Raw genomic sequence first — 18495 nt, 5'->3', positions numbered from 1 at the left:
ATGCTAGGCATGTGGTTTGGGGCTTGCTGAAGGAGGATTCCTGCATCCATTCAAGGGATGGCCTGTGGCGGCATTCCTGAGACATGGCAAGGGGAGGTCGAGGCAAGAGGCCGTTAAGGAGGCCAGGGAGGTGGCCATGGGCTTGCGCAAGGTCAGGCTGTTGTTGGGGGCCAGCCTGGTGCCTGCAAGGTGATCTGTGCAGCCAACTGTGCTGTTTCTTTGGTAAGCGACCTCATGCGGGAAGGTGATGGAAGGGCTCTGGCTGTCTGCTTTGCTGATATCTGAGGTGCACTGCAAAAGAAGAGGGATGTCTCCAAGGTCTGTGTCTGCTGCTGAAGCCTTTGCTGAACTGCCTGCAGGCCTGCATGACCCAGCAGTTTACAGGCATGGAAATGGTTGCAAGTCGTTTTGATGACTGTGGATGAGCTTGGGCCTCACTGACTCTTTTCCCCTCTGTCCCCTTCCTCCTCCAACAAGGTCATTTGCCATGCTGTTGCTTGCAGCGAGACTGTGCCAATCGCTCAACTGGTGGCCCGGCAGAGGAGTTCCAAGAGGAAAATGGGACGGCAAGTGAACTGCCAGATGAGGCTGAAGAACACATCTCCAGTCACGTTAGCAGGTAAGCCCCAGGCAGCTGTGGAGGGCCTGCCTTTGTGAAAGAACTGTGCAGCTGCTGGAGCAAAAGTCTTGGCCTTGAGGGTATGTCACTAATGGCCACGAGTTGCATGGTCCGGGTGAAGAGTTCCTGGGAGCAGGGAGTGTTGTTGACAAGAGTGCTTGTGCTTGCAAGCCATGGTCAGCGAGGAATCCCTTCTTGAGGACATACATGAGGTGTGAATGATCTTGAAAAAACAGTTTTTGGGGGACGCTTGGCTTTACTTCCACCTACCCATACTTCTGTGAGGAACGTGATTGATAAGCGGGCAAGAAGTGTGGCAATGAGCCTGCTGGTTCTTTGAGGCTGAGCTTGGCCCATTGTGGAGTGGCAGGGATGAGCCATGCCCTCGCAGCGAAAAGGAGCCCCTGCAGCATCATCTGTGGCTGTTTCAGCAGCTCCTGTTGCTGCTACAAGTGCTGTCATGCCACAGCACTGCTGATGCCCAAGGCCTGCTCTTTGTACCTCCGTGCCTTTTGCATAAGCTGCTGCAGCAGTGTTTTCCCAGAGCCTGCGGGTCAGCTTTCCCTCGCTGCCGTGCTGTTGTTGTGTTGCTGTCAGTGGGGTATCCCAGGCCCAGGCCCAGGCAAGGCCCATCTGCTTGTGAGTCAGCAGCTTGCAGCAACAGTGGGTGTCGCAGTTTGCTTGTATTCCCCTGTTCTCGTCCGTAACGAAGGGTTTGCTGCTTCTTGCTCTCCTGCGACCGCCCCAGCAGTCTAGCCTCTAGTTGGGAAGCTGAACTGGTGACTCGTATCCCAATGAAACGACAGTGATCATAAAGGCACGTTGGGTCACTGCCTTACACGGCAATGCCCCTCGGAAGTGTTTGAGCCCACCAAAATTGGTGTGGTACCACCAGCAAGTGAACAGTGGAGTGACCAAGAGCTTGTTTATCCCAGTGTGGCCTGCTGGCCAGCGTGGCGAGCTCCTCTGCAGGTGTTATTTGGGAACCTGTGCTGTGTGGTGGGAGTTTGGGAGGAAGGTGCTTGCAAGCCAGGGTAGAGAAGAAGAAACCGTTTGTGCAGCGGTGCGGGAGGTGGCCGAGGAGGTGGAGTTAGGCTGCACGTGCTGCACCTCTGGGAGCTGCTGCTGCCGTTGGGTGGTAAAGGGCAGCCTGACCACGGGTTCCAGCTGAGACGTGAGCTGTTGTGGCACCTCGCAGGTGCACGGCTTTTCCGAGAGTGTGAGGAGAGCTGGGTGTCCTGTCTCTTTGCCTGCTGCAGCGCGGCAGTGGAGATGGCGGTTTGTGAGTCCTTGGGTGCGAGCCACGATACTGTAGCAAAAAGACCCACGAGAGTGGCTGAGAGCATCCTTCTGAAGTGTCTTGTGGACAAGCCTGGGCTCCCTGGAGGGAGTCATGTGCTGTGCTTGAAGTCTCTTTGGGTTGGGCAGAGGAGAGCGCTACTCACGGCTACGTCTGCAAACTCTTTAGGAAAGCCCAAAGGAACTTTGCGACAGCCCAGGCCCTTGAGCATGCCAGAAGAAGGCAGCAAGAGGCCTGTTCCTCGCCCGCCACGAGGCAGAGGAGTGGCGTGCGGCGTGGTGAAACCCACTCTGGAGAGTGCCCGGTCTGCCTTGCCTCCAGCCGCTGGGAGTGGACCATCTAAAGAAATGCCCATGCAGAGGCACGTCACTGTGGTAAACAGGTCAGTGTGTGCACGTGTGTGTGTGCGCGCGCGTGTGTGAGCGAGGTGCGAGGAAATGTGCTGGACCCTTGGATGCTGCCATGCCAGCTGTGCGTTTTGGATGTTGGAGTCTGGGCTCCCGCCCTTGCAGAAGGTGAAGTTTGAATGTGGGTCGGTACCCAGGAGGATGACGGGTGACTCTCTGCCTTTTTGGCTGCTGCCACAGCTCCCCCGTGCTCTTGGCCTGCTGCCATGTCTTCTGGGGAGAAACCTGGCCAAAGGTGTCATAGCAAGGGTGCGCGGGGCTGTCGCAGTTTCCCGTTGCGACCAGTGCGATAGAAAGCAGAAGGATGTTTGTGTGTAGGTGACAGGCGACGCTGCATGTTCAGGGTGATGGTTGTCCGCAGGTGGCTGCTCTTTACTTCTTGGCTGACTTCTCCGTTGCAGCATTGGTGTTTGTGGCCCTTCTTGGCGTGCTCGGACCCAGCAGCTGCCCGACCGCGTTTGGGTGAACTGAGATGAGGGCTGGAGCTGCAGTTTTGCTGGGTTAGCGGTACATGCTGGTTTTGCAGTACACGCTGGTTTTCAGCCCCCTTTGAGCCTCTCTAATCCGGGTGGCTTAGCCAACTGCTGCCCCATCATTTCTCTTTCTGTGTTGTTTTCGGCCGCCCTGGGCCGTCAGCTGATGGTGGCGAGAAAGTGTTTGCTGTTCCCTCATTGTGGCTGCGCTAAGTCCGCTGGAGCTGTGATTGTGGTGGTAATCCTCTGCAGGTCACCGGGATGGGTTCGAAGCCTTGCATTGAATGGAAATGGCAGCGGTGGGCCGCTTGCACGGCGGCGTAGCTGTGAAGTGGCACGGAGCAGAGTGACAGCTTAATCCTGCCGTGGTGCCTGCTCTTTCTGGAAGACCCACAGAAAGCAGGCGCATCCTGCCCCTGTCGCCTGCCTGAGTCCCGTGTGCGTCAGGGGTCTGGGTGCCAGAGGGGGAGCTGAGGATGCGCTCAGAGCCCTCGTGAGAGCAGCAGCTGCTTCAGCTTTTGTGCCTGAGAGCGTAGCATTTTTCTGACGGCTGACAGGACTGCCTCGTAACCTTCCCGCTGCTCCGCAAAGGGCCCTTTGCGATGGCAGCGCTCTGCTGGTCGTGCTTTCTGGGAAGTTCCCTGGCGTGGCGGTGCTGGTGGAGCGGGCAGGTGCCCTGGGGAGGGGGAGTCGTCCCTGGGGCTGGCGGGTGGATCTGCTGGGGCTTTGCTCTGGGGCAGGGCTCCTGTCGAGGGCAGGAGATGCTCCTTGTGTCCGTGGGCAGTCGGGCTGTGGCTGTAGCAGCAGCTGTTTGGACATGGCCAGGCAGAAATTTGGAGGGGTTAGGAGGTGGGGGGTGGTGGCAGCAGGAGCCGGAGGCTGTGAAGCTGAGGTGGGGGAGAGGAGAGCAGTGGCGGGAGCAGTGAGGAAGCCGGAGGAGCTGTCAGCGGCCGTGTGAGGAGCGGAGGGTTTGGAGGTAGAGGCCAGGGAAGAGAGACGTGCTGCATGCAGCAGGGGAGGGATTGAGGCCGGGGCCCCGACAGGAGCGGGGAGGCTCGAGATGGTCCTGTCTGTCTGCGCCACAGCCCCTAAAGGCATGAGTGTGGACGGAGCTAACCCCTGTTCTCCGCTCCTGAGTGAGCTGGGTGGAGCTGCAGTGGAGAAACGTGTCACCAGCTCTGCTCCCTGTTTTGTTGAGGAGGCTGCTGCGCAGAGGAGGGAAAAGCCAAGTCATCCTGCTGTGAGAGAGATGTGAGAGTGATTCCCTTTTCTGTGTGTGCAGATGAATTCGATTTTTTTAAGTGGCACTTCCCTAAAAGGCAGAAATCCTTTGTCCCAGGACAGGCAGAGCAAAAAGAGCACTTACAGTTCTCTCCAGATTCGTCGCTGGAAAGCCAGAAGGTGTTTTGTAGTACTTGAAGCTTTGTAATGCCTGAAATAAAATTAGGTAGATTTCATCCCTGTTCTGGCTCTTCTAACGGAGTGTGCTCCATCTTGTGTTGTCATCTTTGTTCCTCTCTGGCAGGTTCCCCTGAGCTCCTTTCTGGTAAGAGTGTTCTGCTTTTGTTTCTGGTGTCTGTTCCTGCCCTGCTCAGGAGGAGAAGCTACAGGTGAAGTGTGCTTTGGCCCAGGTAGTTCTGGAGGTGAAGACATCTTGTGCTGTGGCAAAGGGTCCAATGCTGTCCTGTTAGCTTGGGGACATAGTAGAGGGAGGGTTCATGGAGAAGAGGATCATATTCTGTTTTAATGCAAGGTTGTGTAGTGGCCCATATGACTGGATTAATTTGTTTCAACTTGGCCAGTTTGAAGCAAGACCGGCAGGATCCACGTCTGATGTCCTTACTGCTGGGGATGTTTTGTGCCCCCAGAGCTGCTACTGTGGTTGCTTGTGCTTTGGGAATTGCAGGAGGGAAAGCTGCTTTGAGCCAGGAGGTCCTGACCTCAAAACAGTGTGCAAGCGAGCCGACGTGTGAGCAGCATCCCCAGAAATCCTGGGCTCACACCAGTGTCATAGGTAGCCGGCACAGACTCAGAGGCACTATTCCAGCAGGAGTGCCAGCACTTGCCTGTGAGAGCGGCTGAGCATTCACAGCACAGGTTGGCTGACAGAAGTCCTGAAGGTGACCGATTTTGTCTCTGCCCCATTTCCCAGTCTGGGATGAGGCGCTGTCTGCGTGCAGTTTCTGTGGGTGTGTTTTCTGACACCTGCCCTGCCCGTCCATTTACCGAAGTCATAGCAAAGCACATCCATGCTCTCAGGGTTGCACTTAAGACCCTTTTGATTTCTCCTCCTCTGTTGAACATCTGTCCTGCTATGGCAGATCTGTGTTACTTGCCTTGGCAGGATGTCCTCCCAGTGGCAGGCTTTGTCTGGGTGCTCACTGGTCTTGGTGCTTCACCCAGCATCGTGTAGTGAAGCCCCACAGTGAGGCTGCAAGTGGCAGTTCTCTTGTGGCTGCCAAAGTCTGTGTCCCACCTCTCTAGCGCTCTGTGGTGTTTTGCTGAGAGATTTTCATGACCACAGCTTCTGGGGCTTGCCACTGCATAGTCTTGAGTGGAAGGGGAACATGCTGTTTCTCCTCCCCATTCTGCCACACCAAGATGACAAGGGGGAGATGCTGAAGGCAGCTGCAGTTGTGCCAGCTTGTTTCCTGCTGCCCTCCCAGGCCTTCTTGCAGGCACTGTTGCAGGGTCTGAGAGGCTGTCTTTATATCAGCAGCCACTCGGTAAGTTCATGTCATGAGCATGTTGCTGTGGACCCGCAAACCCACAGAAGGTGGGAGAGACCTTGCTTGTAAGGCTAACTGCAGAGATCCTTGAAGCTGGAAAGCAATGGCACAAATGAGAACAGGTTGAGATTCTTGGTGACCCCCTTGCTTGGACCAGCAGGCAGCATTTGCTGCTGGCCACCACCTGGTCCCGCTGCTGAAATAGCACTGTCCAAGGGCCAAAGAGCAGAGTTGGATGGCATGGGCCTTACCAAGGTAAGGTGATAGGCAGGGAAGGGCATGCCTTCCCTTCACTCTGAGATAGTGGTCTGTGAGAGTGAAACCTAATGGGCTGCTCAGCTACAGCTACACGTGGGGGCTTGGCGGGGCTGCAAGGCTGGTCAGGCATTTGTGAAGGGCCAGGCTGCTGATGTGTTCTCTTACTGCTGGTGTGGCTAGGAGGCCTCTTGCTGGGAGCGAGTTTCTAGCAGCTGAGGAACATGAGGCCTTGCAGGCAACGGAGTTGTCCATACCTGCATGCTGGGGAGAAGTGTGTTGGCCCTGCCGCTGTCTGGCTGTGTTCTATCCCATCTTTGGAGAGATAAGACCACCATGGTCTGGTGAACAAGCAGCACATCACAGGAGCCTTGTCTGATTGCAGGGCTCGAAACTGGTGATAGCTGGGCTCAAAGCTGATGTTAACACCACTTTGTTCCATGGGAAGCTGTTGAACGACAGCAGGAAGCACAGGAAGATACCACATGAAGTCTCAATACTGAGAGATCCCAAATCCAATTTGCTTTCACATGCAACATAAGGGAATCATCAGTCCTCTGTTCCGGGTTCTTTTCCAAGGTGTTCCAGATGGCATGGCTCGGGAGGGAAACATCTGACTCTTCCTCACTGAAACCTTGCCGCACCTCCTGCTGGCTTACCCTGCACTCATGTCACCCATGTCACCTGATGTGTGGCTTAAGGCGGTAGAAATGGTGTGTGGCACTGAGGACTAGAACACAGCTATGGATTCCTACTGGGAAGCAGCAGTAGCAGGACAGTCTCCATTACCCATGTGGCTAGCTCATGGGCTTGTTTTGCTTGCTGCCTAGCAATGGTGGTAGCCTCTTTTAAGTCTGTCCAGCTTGGAGTTGTCCATACTGGTAAATATATGTATAGAGAGGTGGGATCCTGGGTTTCTTGTAGGGTTTGCATGGTCAGTCACAGCACACCTTCTAAGAAGAGACTGTGTTACTGCTTTGTGTGGAGGTCTGAGCTGTGCCCAGAAGGCAGAGGGTTTTCCTGTGATGCAGGTGGAGTCTTGGAATTGTCTTTTCAGATACTCAACAAGTGCAAGGTGTGAATGTGTGTTTGGGTTTTGTGTAGGTGACTTTGCCTTTGTACTTTTTGAATCTCGTCCCACTTGTGTTTCACAAATGTGCTTGTAGTTGATCTGCTGCTCAGCACTTCTGGATATACCTCTCCTGCTTTGGAAAATGCTGTGCTGGGCAGTGGCTGTCCTCACTGCTAGTGCTGTGGGATGTGACCCAGAACAGAAGTATTATTTTTGGTACAAATGACACCCCGTAGCTGATGGAGGAGCAGTAGTTTCATCTTACAGGGACAGCAAAAAAGTGAGGGAGACAAGTTCATGTTAAATCCTGTAAGATGCTGCTTAGAAGAGGTGTGAATGTGGGAGGCCTCTTTCTGATTTGTGGATCTGCTCCAATTAAAGGTCAGTGTGAAGGCACATAGGGCTACCCTAATACTGTGCTAGTCTCAACTTCCTGTTGCTACTAGCCTCAGCATCATACTTGACCCCTGTCCTACCTTCTGAGAGCCCAAGTGAAGCTGGGAAAATCCCCCTTGGTGTTTCTGTGGCTGGTGAAGTTTGTGGTTTCCTCCAGAGTTGTCCCTGAACTCCAGAGGTGGCCAGTCTCCTTATTGGCCCTTGGGCAGAGACCATCTGCGGAGCCTGCTCAGTGCATGTGTGGTGGCTGCTGTGGTCTGGAGGTGCCTGGTGTTCACAGCAACCTGCCATGCTTCTGTGGAGAGCTGTTTTGGTGCATTTGCCACCCTGACTTCACCACTGCAGTTCTTCCTTGGGTATGTGTCTTTGGGAAGTGCTTAGTCCTGGTCTTTGAACACTTTTCTCCAACTGTTGTTTGCTTTTGTTTGCAGTGTATGTAATTATTCCACAGCTGGTTGTTTCCAAAACAGTCTTAGTGAGCTACACACTGCTGTGACCTCTTCACTGTCAGGAGCTCATTGTGCTGCATGTGCTCCCAGTATAAGCTGCTGCGCTCTGAGGGACCTCAAAAGAACATGACATTTGTGTCCTTTCTGTGGGAGAGCACTTCAGAGAGGAGTCTGTTTAATGGTGTAGCAACAGCATCCACAAAAAGACCTTGAGTTCCTGTGTAGTTTTAGGTGTTCCCCTGACTTCTGAAGCCAAATGCTTTCAGGAGACTCTGACGTGGCTACCAAGAAGGTGAGCGTAATCATGTTCAACAGCAAGACCTTGTTACCTTGCAGATAAAAGACCAAATAGTGAGGCTGAACGCATCAAATGTAAGGCCATCAACTGTGTTATTAGGCCCAGATGCTTTCCTTTTGCTAGTGTCTTTTCACTGTGAGTTTTGTTTCTCATAATAATCAGGATAATAAGAAAAAACTAGAAACTACCTGTTGGTCTGTCTTGTTACTGCTGATCAGGTTGTCTTCCAAGCCAGGACATTGTGAGTACTGATCTTGTGCAGGGGACCTCCTAGAAGTATGTGAAACACATTTTATTTTTTGTATAGGTCTTATAAGCAAATTGAATGCTATTCAGAGCCAGGAGAACGATTTAAAGCAATTTGCTTTTCAATTTTAGGCCTGAGAAGAGACTAACTGTCCCACCACGGTTTCAAAAGGAGTTACAAGTTCACTTGTCCAGAAGCCCTTCCATAGATTCCAATGGTATGTTTACCTATTAAGAAAATTTTTTTGCCTACTCACATTAGATTGCGTGTCATCTTAAGAAAAATCCATCTTAGTACTTGTTTTGAATGAAGATAGGTTTGTGTGAGAAACCAAGTTCTGTGAGTGAACCTTCTCACTCTGATTTCATGGTCCTGGGGAAATGTGTGTGTTTACTTGCCTGCCTCTCTGTCTTCTAGGAAAATCCTTGTCAAAGCCAATCACAAAGCTAGTCTGAGTAGCTTGGAAACAGGACGAGTATGCTTAACTTCACAGCCAGGGTAGGGATCTGGTACAGGAGAGTGAAATCCTGGCTTTCAGGAGTAAGCATCACACTAACCTAGCTGTCCAGAAAATACACTTCTGCATGCGTGGCTCCCAGCAGTTGTGCAGTTGATAGGCTTGTCACATGACGGTTGCTTTCTTTGAGACCTGTCAGGCTGATTTCTGAAGCTTCAGGTCTGGTAGGAAATACACCCCTCCGAAGGGAGGAGAGGAGTAGAGATGAGGGAGCAGGCAAGCTAGTGATGTGAACCTCCTGCTAGGATAATGACTGCCTTGCTCCTACAAGAGTTGCTGTCTCTTTCCCTGCTCCGATGGAGGGATTCCTTGGATGTAGTAGCACAGAAAGGCTGGGTGCTGGGTTCAGACTTTTCCCCAGGACGTATCTTAGAATGAAAGGCAAATCATTGGTCTGTTTTGTACATCTGTCTGAATTTAGAAGAACATCCTTTGGTGTTTTGCTGTATCTTTGTTGTTGTCTTTGTACTCATAAAGAAACTATCTTGTGTCCCTCTTGGGACACTGCCTCAGTGCAGCCTTCTCAGCAACAGTGTGGCTGAGGGTTCTGTAACCTCTTCCAGGATCCCTTCAGAAACTTCTTATGAAAATAACTACAGTGATTGAAAATTCAGCTTCAGGTAAATTAGTAAATATCTGAGGTTTCCATGGCTCTTTCCGGTAGAAAGTGACTGAAACAGCCATGCTGGGCAGGAGAGTTACATTTTAGAGTTGGTGTTATGCTGGCAGCTCCCATGTTTAGTTTTTGAGTAGACAGGTAATCATTTGTCTTTCTCTCTGCTGATAAGGCTATGTTTACTTCAAGACCGTATTTTTGTTTAACAGATAACTTGAATACATCCATTGCAGAGACACATACTGTTGCCTCTGGCCCTTCTGCTGCTCATGTCAATGAAGTTCAAAGTCGCATTAAGGAGATTCTGAGCAAGTGCAGCAGTGGTGTCTGGGTATCAAAGATGCCACAGATCTACCGGGAAATGTACTGGGAGGAGCTTAGCACAGCAGTGCTCCGTCAGCTTGAGAACTGGCCTCATGTGTGCACAGTAAGTATTGAATGTCATTTTTGTGGAAGATGCCAGTACCCTACAGATATCTGAGTGCTCATTTGCCAAATGTTATTTTACGTAGTCCTGTGTTTCTTTTCATGATCTGTAGCAGTGAGGAAAAAAAAAAAGAAAAAGAAAAAGAAAAAAAAGAGTTCATCCAGTTCATCCTGTTCATTTTTCATACTGTGTGCATCGATGTACAAGCATTTCAGATGTGCTCCTGAGCCCTCTGTTCTCCCAGGAGCAGTGTAGATGTTCCCACTAGCATCGCCAACCTCGGGCGATGCCTTGCCAACCCTTGTCTTACCTTCAGCTCTCCAGTTGGTATCCCCTTCCGCCAGTGACTCTAGTTTAAAGCCCTCTCAATCAGTCCACCAGCTTACAACAAAGGATGCTTTTCCCCCATTGGGACAGATGGATCCCGTCAGGCCCCATCATACCTTGTGCCTCAAAGGTTCTTCCATGGTTATAAAACCCAAAGCTTTGGTGGAGGCAGCAGTCCTAGAGTCAGGTATTTATATCTTGAGCTTGTCTGTTTCTTCCAAAGTCTCTCCCCATTACTGGGAGGATTTAGGAAAGTACTACCTGCGCTCCTGAATTTTTTAGCATTCTTCCCAGGGCCCTGAAATCTCTTTTGGTCAACCTTAGACTTTTTGTTGCAACATTAGTACCCACATGAAAAAGCAGGAGTGCATAATAGTCCAAAAGCTGTACTAAGCTATTCAGTTGTCTGGTGACATCTCTAATTTGGGCCTCAGGGAGGCAGCGAACTTCCCTGGAAAGACAGTCTTGTCTCTATTCTTATGAATAGAAAACAAAATAGCAAACACTACCACTGGGGAAACATGTTGTGTAAGCATGTGTCAAAATCAGATGTGCTTCTCCCATCTCTACCCAGAAAATACACAAACAAAAACTCATTGAGAGATCAAGCAAAGTGAAAGGGTGACTCAGAAGGGTGACGGGTAAAGATAAGTAATGGATTCTGTATGAGCAACAGTTCAGTTAGATGGTTTAGGTGGGGAAAGATGGAGGTATGGGCTATAAAATAATAAAAAGACCTGGAGAAGGTAAATGGGGAATGATATCATCTTGAATTCAAAAGCAACTGATTACATTCACTGATGAATGGATGATCTCTGGCCTTAGTCATCATGAACTACTTCATTCCAAAGAAACTGTCATTACCTGATAGTGCTTGAACTATGGAGTATGCAAAATGGGAGGAAGAGGTACCACTACATTTGTCCTATCCCTTATGCTTTTTCCTAGGCCCCTGCTGTTGTCAAAAAGGATGCTGGGCTAGGAACATCTTTGTTCTGACCCAGTACAGCTCTTCTAAGGTGCTGATTCAACCTGCCTATATGTAATTATTCCACAGCTGATTCTTTCCAGCCATTCTTGGTGCTGGCTACCTTCTAGTAGTGGCCTTTTATTGTGCTTATACATCAACCTGAGAATATTTAAATGAGATCTGAAAGAATTCATGCTTCACACTTCTGGTGAATTATTCTCACTGAATCAGAATGATAGTTCTGATCAGTGTGTTTTAGAGCAGTCTTTGAGGACCTGTTTGATACCAAGAATCATGGAGCCAGACTTTTCCTGTTTGCTACATATGATGAGACTTTCACTGACATTAAATGCCAACTTCCACTGCACGTTTCCTTTCCCTGCCTTGCAGAAGAATGGCAGAAAATAGCTGCATATGCTAGTTGTGAACCTTGAAGGTCAAGGACACTTTCTCTGACTAGAATCTCTCATTTCAAGGAGGTGTTTTCTCCACTTCCTTCCTGGAATGTGTTGGTGCTGTAGGAGTTTGCCAGTGTACCTGCCCTTTGATCATCACTGTAGGCACAATTAAACAAGACTTGGTGTTATCTTAGTCATTCTGGTAAATCGCAAAGTGTATCCTTTCTTTTGATGATTGTATATATTAGCGTAGTCGTTTACTTGCACATTGTCAAGCACACATACACAAAGCTTTTGTCCTAGCAACACATACAGGAGCATGTCTGCCTTCATCCCCTCTATAGGTGTATGTCAAAAGGAGTGGACTTGCTCTTCTGCGTTCCACTTGACTTACTCAGTTGCAGTGTTAGTATTTATCTTGGGAGTATATTTTTATTTCAAGTTTTATTATTTTGGGCTCCAGATTTTAATTTTTAAGAGCTCCCTCTGTTACTCAGGCCCAGGACAAACATGTTTTTCTTTTTCTTCTGTGTAGAATGACTGCAGCCTCTGTTGCCCTGATAATACATTTTTACAGTTGTTGACTCTGCTTTGTGCTCTCTAATGGAGAGGTGACAACAGGCATGTTGTGCTTGCAAAGCAGGCCTGCCAGCCATACTAACGGGAAGTACCTTGCAGGCAAATCTATAAACTCAACTGGGAACAAAGTTGAGATATTTGTGCTAAAGAAAGGGTGGCTGTTTTGAAGTGCTCTTCACAAGTGAAGCTGTTTGCTTATAATTAAAAGATTCTGTAGTGTTGTGCATTCTTGAAGGTGTCTTGGCCATAGCACTGTTTGGAGGAGTCTGTTGCATCTTGAACATTAACTTTTATGCAAGAAATAATAGCCTAATGACGTCCACCTGAGCTTATTTATACTGAAGTAAGCTAAACTATCTTCCTGAAATAGCATTTTTCTGTCTTTAAATGGTTCGCTCTGTCAGCATCTACAGTCTCTTCAAAACAGAGCTTCAGTGCCTCAGAGCTATTATTGGAGTTAAGAGGCTTAAAGGCCTCTAAGGATCTTCTCTCTTTAGTCTGCTGCCAGTCTTTAGTGTGTAAGGTTTAATAGTCCTGTCAGCTCAAATTTATTCATCTATGTTGCAGCACTAGTTAAAAGGAGCTAGCTAAGAGAAAGGGTGCATAAAGGTAGGCCTTTGCATCCAGCTTCTTTCAGGGTGAACTGCCACACATTCCAACACAGCCTTCTCAGATTGTTGTCCTGATAATGCCAAGTATTTTCTGGAGCTAAAAGTTTCCTTGGCTGGTCATTTAAACAAATTCCTCAATCTTGTGCATGGACACTTGGGACATCCTTATCAATTCCTCTGTATCTAGGCTGTCATTACCTGCCAAGGTGGTGTGGCCTGATATTTTCTCTGGGCCACTTGATATACTTTGGTCTCTTGACTGTATATCAAAGCCCTTGCAAGGCTTTGATAAGTTTTTGTTTGTTTGGCTTTTTAACCAAGTTCCTTTCTTCACCTGTGGTTCAAGAGGCACAATAAGATTCCTGATACCAGAGGGTACAAATGTAGGTTCTTCCTGTCATGAATCATTGAAGACATCTTTGGTGCTTCTAGGTTGCATGTTTTGTCATCTCTTATATCAAGCTGACTAGCAGAGATGCTTAAGAACTTGGTAAATGTACCACTGGTACATTGGAGTCCTTCATATGATTTGTTTATATTTTATCATATAGTAGATACATATTCTTTAGTAAATGGATATCTATAGGACACTACTTCTCTCCTCCCCCCAATTAAGAGGGAATATCTCCTTGGTTTAGTGAGCCTACTTGGAAAGACTCGAGTCTTGGAGCTTGTGGACTCGTTCATATGAATTCAGGGAGCTGAGGGTTGTTAGGTTTCTTTGCCTTCTCATGTCTTATTCTTGCAGAAAATATTGCTACTTTGGTTTTCATTGATAAAGAAGGATTTAGACATGCCACCATGAATGCATGAGAATTCTCTAATGTGGTTAATATTTTTTTATGTCTATGGAAACTATTTCCTTTGTGTCAGTTTTAGGTAGCATGCGTGCTAGTGTTTGTGGAAGTTGACCAAGACCTGTTCCCAAGAACCTTTTGATAGCTTGCTTTTGCACCAGTCTAGACAATGCAGTGCACAGCAAGTGTATGGAAATGCACTTGTGTAGTAACCCTTAGGTGGTTTTGCTGACTCTCAACTCAGATCATCGTGTGACCATTTGGGCTGAGTGTGAAGAGGTGCACATAGGAGAAAATACATGGTTCTTGACACAGTAATGGCCATTTTTTAAAGTTTTTTCAATGTATTTTAACTAAATGTTCTTGTCTTGTTAATGTTATCTTGATAATGAGTGACATGTGTTATTCTTGTTATGTAAGATAATACTTGAAGTCATCTTCATTATGCTTCCATTGTATGTTGCTAAGACAGAACAGCAAAGAATGACTTTAATAAGGTTTATAAAGTTCTGATGGGTACGGACATCAATATCGTAAAGGTAAATGCTACTCCTGCATAGTAGCAAGTAATTCAGCTACTCAATGTTTTGTCCATTTATCTGCCTCTGGAAAGGACTTTGGTGTGATGTGGACCCAGGAAACTGATGAGAATTGTTTCCTCTGAGGAAGGAACATCAAGGTGGAACTACGTAAACCTTAATAACTTCCTTTATTGCAGGAGTTGTTCTTGCTTTGGGACCAGTGTGAAAACACTGACAGCTATTCTTATCTCAATTCTATACAGATATTCCTGCTAAGCTACAGTTAGGTTGATCTAGGTTGAAACTGCATAGCTGTAGGAAGTGGAATTTTATTGTGAGTTTGTTTCTACAGTTCTCAAATGGTGCTTTCAAGGTTGTGACTTCAGACCATGTGAGATGGTTATTATTGAACTGAGCAAAGGGTAGAGACATATGGACTGGCAAAACATCTGGGTCTGGAGGGAGGCTGTGGGCATGGTTTAAAATGGCCTAATCAAATTTATTATGAAATTTATTATGATCCAGAAATTTCTTCTTTAATTTCAGAACTTTCTTAAAGAAGAAGTAATTCCCTGAGTGTGACAGCAGATAGCCTTTACAACACTGTCCTCTTCGTTTCTGAAGTATACAGTCAAATCCCCTTTGCCTCAGTAAACTGAGACAGAAATGTTTGTTTATGATATGCTTACCTGTGTGGAAGATTGAGGGGGCTTAATGTGCAAAAGACCTAAGTTTGTGGAGTGTGTCATCATCTTCTGGTCCTTCTAGGAGAAAAGACACACTATACTTCTTTGGAAGCAAGTCCGACTTGTATTGCATAGATTAGATATTTGCCCTGTACTGATGTAGTCATATGTGTTTGGTATCCTTCAAAATGGAGGAGGAAGCATTATGAGAAATGCTACCCTGTAGTAACTGCCTCAGGCTTAGTTCCCTGTGGATGTCCACTTCAAAGTCTGTATAAAATGAGTGTTATAAAAATGTAATTGGCAAAATTACTTTGACTTAGAGATGCAACTGATTATTGACTGTACTTTTTGTTTTCCAAGGTGGAGAAAGTACACAGGGGTGATCAGATGGATGGGCTTCTTTATCCTGCTAAGAAAATACCACAGATAGCAAAAAGTGATACACAGCAAGAAAAGGCATCTCAGAATGTTCCTTCTTCAAAAGCAGACCCTTTGTTAAAACGAAATACAGAGAGCACACCTGCATCACTTGGTAGTGACGTCAAGCAGAAAGTTGTTAACATCTTGATGAAGTATTCCAGTGGTCTTTGGGCTAATGCACTTCCCAAATTATACCAAGATGCTTACCAAGTAAAATTTCCAGAAGACATTCTAAATAATCTAGAGTTGCTCTCAGATGTATGTATAGTGGACTACGTATCTGAAGTCCCCAGAAAGGCCATCCTCTATGCTAAACCCCAAAGACATGTTGATGAAAACCTGAATGTCACTGAGAAAGTCCAGAGGCATGATGGTGTGAAGGCCACAGCTGAACAACAGTATGAAGAATCCAAGGACCAGTATCCAGAGAACATAACTGTTCCTCCTCTAATCATTCCATCAGAAGGATCTGTGTCCGTCATGGTGTTAGAACTGAAAAACACTAATGAGGTCCTAATTAGGCAAGTTTGTACTTCAAAATCTATCTTTTTGCTCTATCTATAAATCCATATATTCATATTGTGCAGGTCTGCCATAAGAGAACAGATGAACAGGAGGTTGCAGGACTTTGTTATTTACTTATTTTGATAATGAAACTTAAGAATCCTTTTGTTTGTGTGTTTAAGTTGAAATCTTCTGAAACTTTTCTGAGCTGAGCTGATCAGTTCTATCATTAGCTTGTCTGAGAATCAAAGCAGATTTAACTTGCCGTTGGAAGACTGTTTAAAATAACCCTACTATAACACATAGTAGTATTCAGATATTGCTGCAATACATATTAAAATATTTTTTACTTCTATAACTGATTTACTACTAAGTAGGTGTGACTTGAGTGTGTTCAGATTACATGGCAGTTTTCACTTCTGGGGACAGATGAGCTTCCATCCAACAATAAACTATTAGTGCTTCTTAGTTCGGTTGCTAATCAGCCCAGCCTTAGAGGACAGTGTAAGACGTGGATTGTAGTGGCTATCTTACTTATATGTTATTGTACTGTTTCAGGAAATACCATGATAAGCTTTCTGTACTTCATTGTTGGGATAAAACACACAAATCCTAGCAGTTCTTTAAAACTTAGAAAAATAACCAACCAACCAACAAAACCCAAACACTTTTTATAGAGGATATTTCATTTTGAAAATTATTTAAAATCGAGCCTAATCTTAAAACGTTGTATATGTCACTTCAAAGGATGACTTGAACAACTATGTGGTAATACACTATATTGACAGCTCTCTGTTTTTTCCCACTAGTTTCTGCAGTTTCAGCTTTCATTAGATAGTTTCAGCCATTCTCAGAGGTCCTGATTAGGATCAAAATAAGTGTGTGTGCAGTTTACTTACAGATCCTTTCACTATGAAACTAATACCCTGTTCCTCATTGCTGGTTGGCAGTATTCAACACGGTAGCCTTAAGGCTGAAATTTAGATATGCTTTTTCTCTCGAGCTATCAGTAATGTATTGGAATACTCAACCTTGAACTAACTTTATGTGTCAGTTCACCATTCTACTTCCCTGAAGTCATGGAATCTTAATGGCTGATAATCTGTAGTGAAAATCCCCATACTTGGGGGTTATGAGAGAAATTCTCATTTGAGAATGTTGTCATCTTTGTTTTAGCTGCTAGCGCCATTCCTATATTGTGCTTTTTCTTAGATAAGGGTTTTTTGTACATTGCTTATACATTTATTTTGTCTTACCACAAAGCATAATTTAAGGCAAGATTCTTCATCCATCATTAACATTTGTACTATCTCCGGCTGGATGAGTCAATCATTTTAGCGAAGACGACACAGCTGGAATTTGTGAGTGAGCCTAAGCTTAAAAAAAAAAATCACAGGAGAAAGAACTACATCAAAGAAAAGAGAGGCTTTATGTTTTAGGTTGTTCCTGTGAGAGGTCTGTTTGAATTTAGTCTAAGACATGAAAGATGATGAAGATGAATAGTGCCAGGAAAGACAGACAATTTAAGATGTGTAATCATCTGTACATAGAGATACTGAAACAGTTAGACACGATGCATATTGCATGTTTTTTATTGGGAAGAGCAGGAACAAATTATATGTCTCTTACTTCCAGCTTGCTATGCAGGTGGGACTTAATGCTGCAAAACTTTTTCCTTTTCACTGTACACCTTTTAATTCTTGCAGCATTGATAACTTGCTGTATATGTGGAGTAACAAATCTTAGCTTTCTAATCTGTTATTTTAAGGATGTTTCCACTCATCATTTGGGAGAATGTTTCAAGGCCCATGGGTTAAACTACCGTATGACACTGATGAGCTGAGGGCGATTGTGTTAAAATTTCTCTAAAGCAGCAGTTCCCAAATTCTGGACCATGGTTCTTGGACAATATTAAAGTTTCTGAATTTGTCAGCTCTGTATAGGCACATGGTGGTGATTAGTGGTTTCTTGGTCCAGAATACAGAAATGACTACCTAGGGTTATCTATGTCATTCATGGACAATGTCATTTATCTTCCAGGTGAAACTAGCCCTGAAGGGAATAGTTTTTTGACATGACAAGAGAATGTTCATGTAGTTGTATAGGAAGGACACAATGCATGGACTCACCTTTCCTGTGCATGTACTAGCAGCCACTTTCTCCTGATCTACACAAGAACTGTGTAGCGGCTATTGGTTGATATTGATTTTTGCAGGATCAATAAAATCAAGATTCCTCTTTCTGTCTTGGGGATGGAGCATTATCTCTTTACTTTCTTGTTATGTGGCTAAATGTTGTTTGGCTGAAACCTTTGCAATACTAATTAAGACAAAGCTGGAAGGTTTAGTGCTATTTCGATTTTGAGATGTGGTACAATTCTGTAAGAATTCTGATGCAGTCAGAATGAAAGTGAGGTGATAGAAACACTCCTAGATATTTGCTATACATCTACAACAGTGTGATTGAAGACAGAGATCATACACTAGGTGCTACATTTGAATTCTCACAAGAAATAATTAACTATCACATTTTATTCTCAACTACCTTGAGTTTCTGTGCTACAGGTCAGGTACCTTTTTTCCTCTTCTTTTATCTTTTTGAATAGACAAAATTTTATAGCTTGTTTCACTATGGAAGCATACCCCTCTGTTCCTTTCACAATGAAGCAGCAAGCTTTACTTGGCATGTGAATTGGTTCCAGTTGAGATTAAGAGTGGTGCTGAATGCAAGGTTGCAGTTTCTGGCCACCTGCACATAGCTTAGTCTCTAACACACTTTTTTGAGGTTGCTTTTCAAGATTCTTTTCTAAAGAATCTAAAAAATAATTTTTCAATTGGCTTTGAGCAGGCAAAAACTTCTTCAGTATGATGCTCA

At 46.0% G+C, this 18495-nt stretch overlaps 1 protein-coding gene across 11 annotated transcripts in view; it reads left to right on the top strand.

Annotated features, from left to right (window-relative positions):
- TDRD7 (tudor domain containing 7) overlaps positions 1-18495 on the top strand; it is a 42217-nt gene that overhangs the window by 12218 nt on the left and 11504 nt on the right. For 10 of the 11 annotated variants that reach the window (XM_087742388.1, XM_087742386.1, XM_087742387.1 and 7 more), the window contains 5 exons: positions 478-619; positions 2088-2301; positions 8377-8462; positions 9588-9805; positions 15058-15638. In XM_087742388.1, coding sequence (XP_087598514.1) covers positions 478-619; positions 2088-2301; positions 8377-8462; positions 9588-9805; positions 15058-15638 — 1241 coding nt within the window. The remainder of the gene's footprint in view (positions 1-477; positions 620-2087; positions 2302-8376; positions 8463-9587; positions 9806-15057; positions 15639-18495) is intronic. The other variant, XM_087742394.1, reaches the window with a different exon arrangement.

The sequence above is a fragment of the Nipponia nippon genome, unplaced genomic scaffold (genome assembly GCF_047370975.1).
Source record: "Nipponia nippon isolate SJK-2023a ecotype South Korea unplaced genomic scaffold, ASM4737097v1 scaffold_8, whole genome shotgun sequence".
NCBI classification, from domain to species: domain Eukaryota; kingdom Metazoa; phylum Chordata; class Aves; order Pelecaniformes; family Threskiornithidae; genus Nipponia; species Nipponia nippon.
Note: the sequence above shows the minus strand (reverse complement) of the source record. Positions and strands in the feature narration are given on the sequence as shown.